The sequence below is a fragment of the Engraulis encrasicolus genome, chromosome 14, assembly GCF_034702125.1.
Source record: "Engraulis encrasicolus isolate BLACKSEA-1 chromosome 14, IST_EnEncr_1.0, whole genome shotgun sequence".
In the NCBI taxonomy this organism is placed as follows: domain Eukaryota; kingdom Metazoa; phylum Chordata; class Actinopteri; order Clupeiformes; family Engraulidae; genus Engraulis; species Engraulis encrasicolus.
In genome coordinates, this window is record NC_085870.1 from 12,341,200 (window position 1) to 12,343,699 (window position 2,500).

General features: G+C 46.8%; 1 protein-coding gene across 1 annotated transcript in view; it reads left to right on the forward strand.

Annotated features, from left to right (window-relative positions):
• Positions 1–2,500, forward strand: part of slc25a26 (solute carrier family 25 member 26) — a 104,024-nt gene that overhangs the window by 20,972 nt on the left and 80,552 nt on the right. Inside the window, exon 5 of the mRNA XM_063214947.1 lies at positions 385–432. Within this exon, the coding sequence (XP_063071017.1) occupies positions 385–432 (48 nt within the window). The remainder of the gene's footprint in view (positions 1–384; positions 433–2,500) is intronic.

The following is a 2,500-nucleotide window of genomic DNA, read 5'->3' on the forward strand; positions in this document are numbered from 1 at the left end:
TAATATTTCTGTTGCAAAACTCTAATTTGATTCTACCCAGTCCAGTGAATGAAATGCTAGTGGTTTTGAATTTGTACTCTCCAATCCTAGGCCCATGCCTAACTTTAATATAATATATGATGGGTAGTTTATAGTATACATTATCCTATATGATAGGTATGATTCTCCTCTTTCCTGTAATATTAAATGTATAGTCTATGTATATGTGTATTTAATTATATAATGGAATATGTACAGGTATAGTCTATTTTATAGTGTTTATGATACAATCCTATGTAATCATTCTCTCTCTCTCTCTCTCTCTCTCTCTCTCTCTCTCTCTCTCTCTCTCTCTCTCTCTCTCTCTCTCTCTCTCTCTCTCTCTCTCTCTCTCCCTCCATGCAGGGCTTCAGGGGTCTGTATCGGGGTTACGGCAGTACAGTACTGAGAGAGGTAAGCCCACCTGCTACTGCTAACGGCCTCTGCTTCTTCTCACCACAGACATAACAGTTTGCTTTTAGCAGACGCAACAATAAACAGATCACCAGAAGCAAGCGTCCTAACGGATAGCTATTATGAAACACTGTGTTCCTTGGCCCACGGAGGCTGGATGGATGAATCGCTCAAGAGTTGTTTTCCTTTAAGATGCGCACGGTTTTATTGCCGAACTCTAAAATGCTGCTTAATGGCCCTTAGGGTGCAACGACTAAATAAAAAAACTTTATGTTACCATAAAAAACTATAAAATAACTATAAAAATATACCTAGCAGAAAATTGTGAAGTGACAATTGCTGGTATAATGCTGTTTTACCAAAGGCCGATTAAGAGCAAATATTTGCCACATACCGTGTCTGTGTCTTTGCATAAAGAGTAGGCTGTGATGAGCATCTAATGCAAAATCCGTTTCCGTCGCCTGTAACATTTTGGACACATATTAATAATGACCATGTTATTAAAGACCTGTTCCTCATGTACATAGGCTAGCTGGAATGTTGCTGGTGTTTTACTTCTTTTAATATGCGCACCCACGGTTTTTATTGTGCTCCTCTGAAAACTCTTGCCTAATGACCCCCTGTGCTCGCACCTTTTCAAATAGCACAACATAATTTGTTTAGCTCGACTGCACCGCCCCGCCCGCTCCCTCCCCAACCCCTCGAGTCCTTCATCCCTGCCTTCTCCCTTCTCCCTTCTCCCGTCTCCCCGACTGTCTCGCCGCAGAGTATTGTTTGCTTTTATTGGAAATTCCTCCAATTAATTAACGGAATTAGAGGCAACAATAAACTAGAAACAAAGCAGGCCAGGGAGAAGGTGAACTGAAGGCCCGCACGGAGAGAGGTGAGCCAAGCTGAGGCTGTCCCTACCCCCCCACCCCCCATCCCCCTGACGAGGCGAGGCGCCGGGCCGGGCGTCTAATGGATGGCGCTCCTCTCGACCCTTTTGATTAATTATCGTGCTCTTAATAGCACCTGCACGGCGCGATAATGCTTAATGAATTCTGTCAAAGTGCCGACTTTTCATTTATTTGCAGAAGAGAGGACTCTCTTGTTCTCTCGCTCTCTCTCTCTCTCTCTCTCCCCCCCCTTTCTATATTTCTTTCTTCTTCTTGTCTACTTCTGTCCCTTTCTCTCTCTCTCTCTCTCTCTCTCTCTCTCTCTCTCTCTCTCTCTCTCTCTCTCTCTCGCTCGCTCACACTCTCTCTCGCTCTCTCTCTCTCACTCTCTCTCTCTCTCTCTCTCTCTCTCTCTCTCTCTCTCTCTCTCTCTCTCTCTCTCTCTCTCTCTCTCTCTCTCTCTCTCTCTCTCTCTCCCCTCATCTCATCTCTTGCTTTTCCACATTTTGGTGAATTGTGGAGGGTGTGTGGGTGTAGGGTGAGGAGGCTGAAATGGGGCGATGGGGAGGGTTGTGAGGGAGGGTGTGGAGTGGAGTGGGGCTGTTTGGGTATATCTAGAGGGGAGGGGGGGTGGTGGAGTGTGGGGGCAGAGGTGGCAAAGCAGCGCTGTATGAAGGTGACACGGAAGGCTTTTTTTTCTCCCCTCTCATCTCGCTCGCTCTTTTTTTGTTTAGGAGGGGGTCTAAATGTAGTCCCGCACCGCTGTGCTATCCTGCCACTGATTTTCCGCCTCACTAAACAGATGTTATTCACGCAAATTCCATCTGGACATGGCAGAGGGGGGACGGGGGGGTCACCGTAGAGGTAGAGGGGACAACAAGGCGCTGTGATTTCTCTGAGGGGTTTCCGAATAGATGAATATATTTGAATGCAGCACCCCCCTACCTACCCCCAACCCACCCCACCTCCACTGCATACTAAGGTCGACTGAAGATAGCCTAAAGTAAGTGGGGTAGGGTGCACTTGGACTAGAGTGCATCTCTCCTCACGTCACCCACTAAAGCACATTCATACACACACACACACACACACACTCTCTCTCACACACACACACACACACGCACACACACGCACACACACACACACACACACACACACACACACACACACACACACACAACACACACACA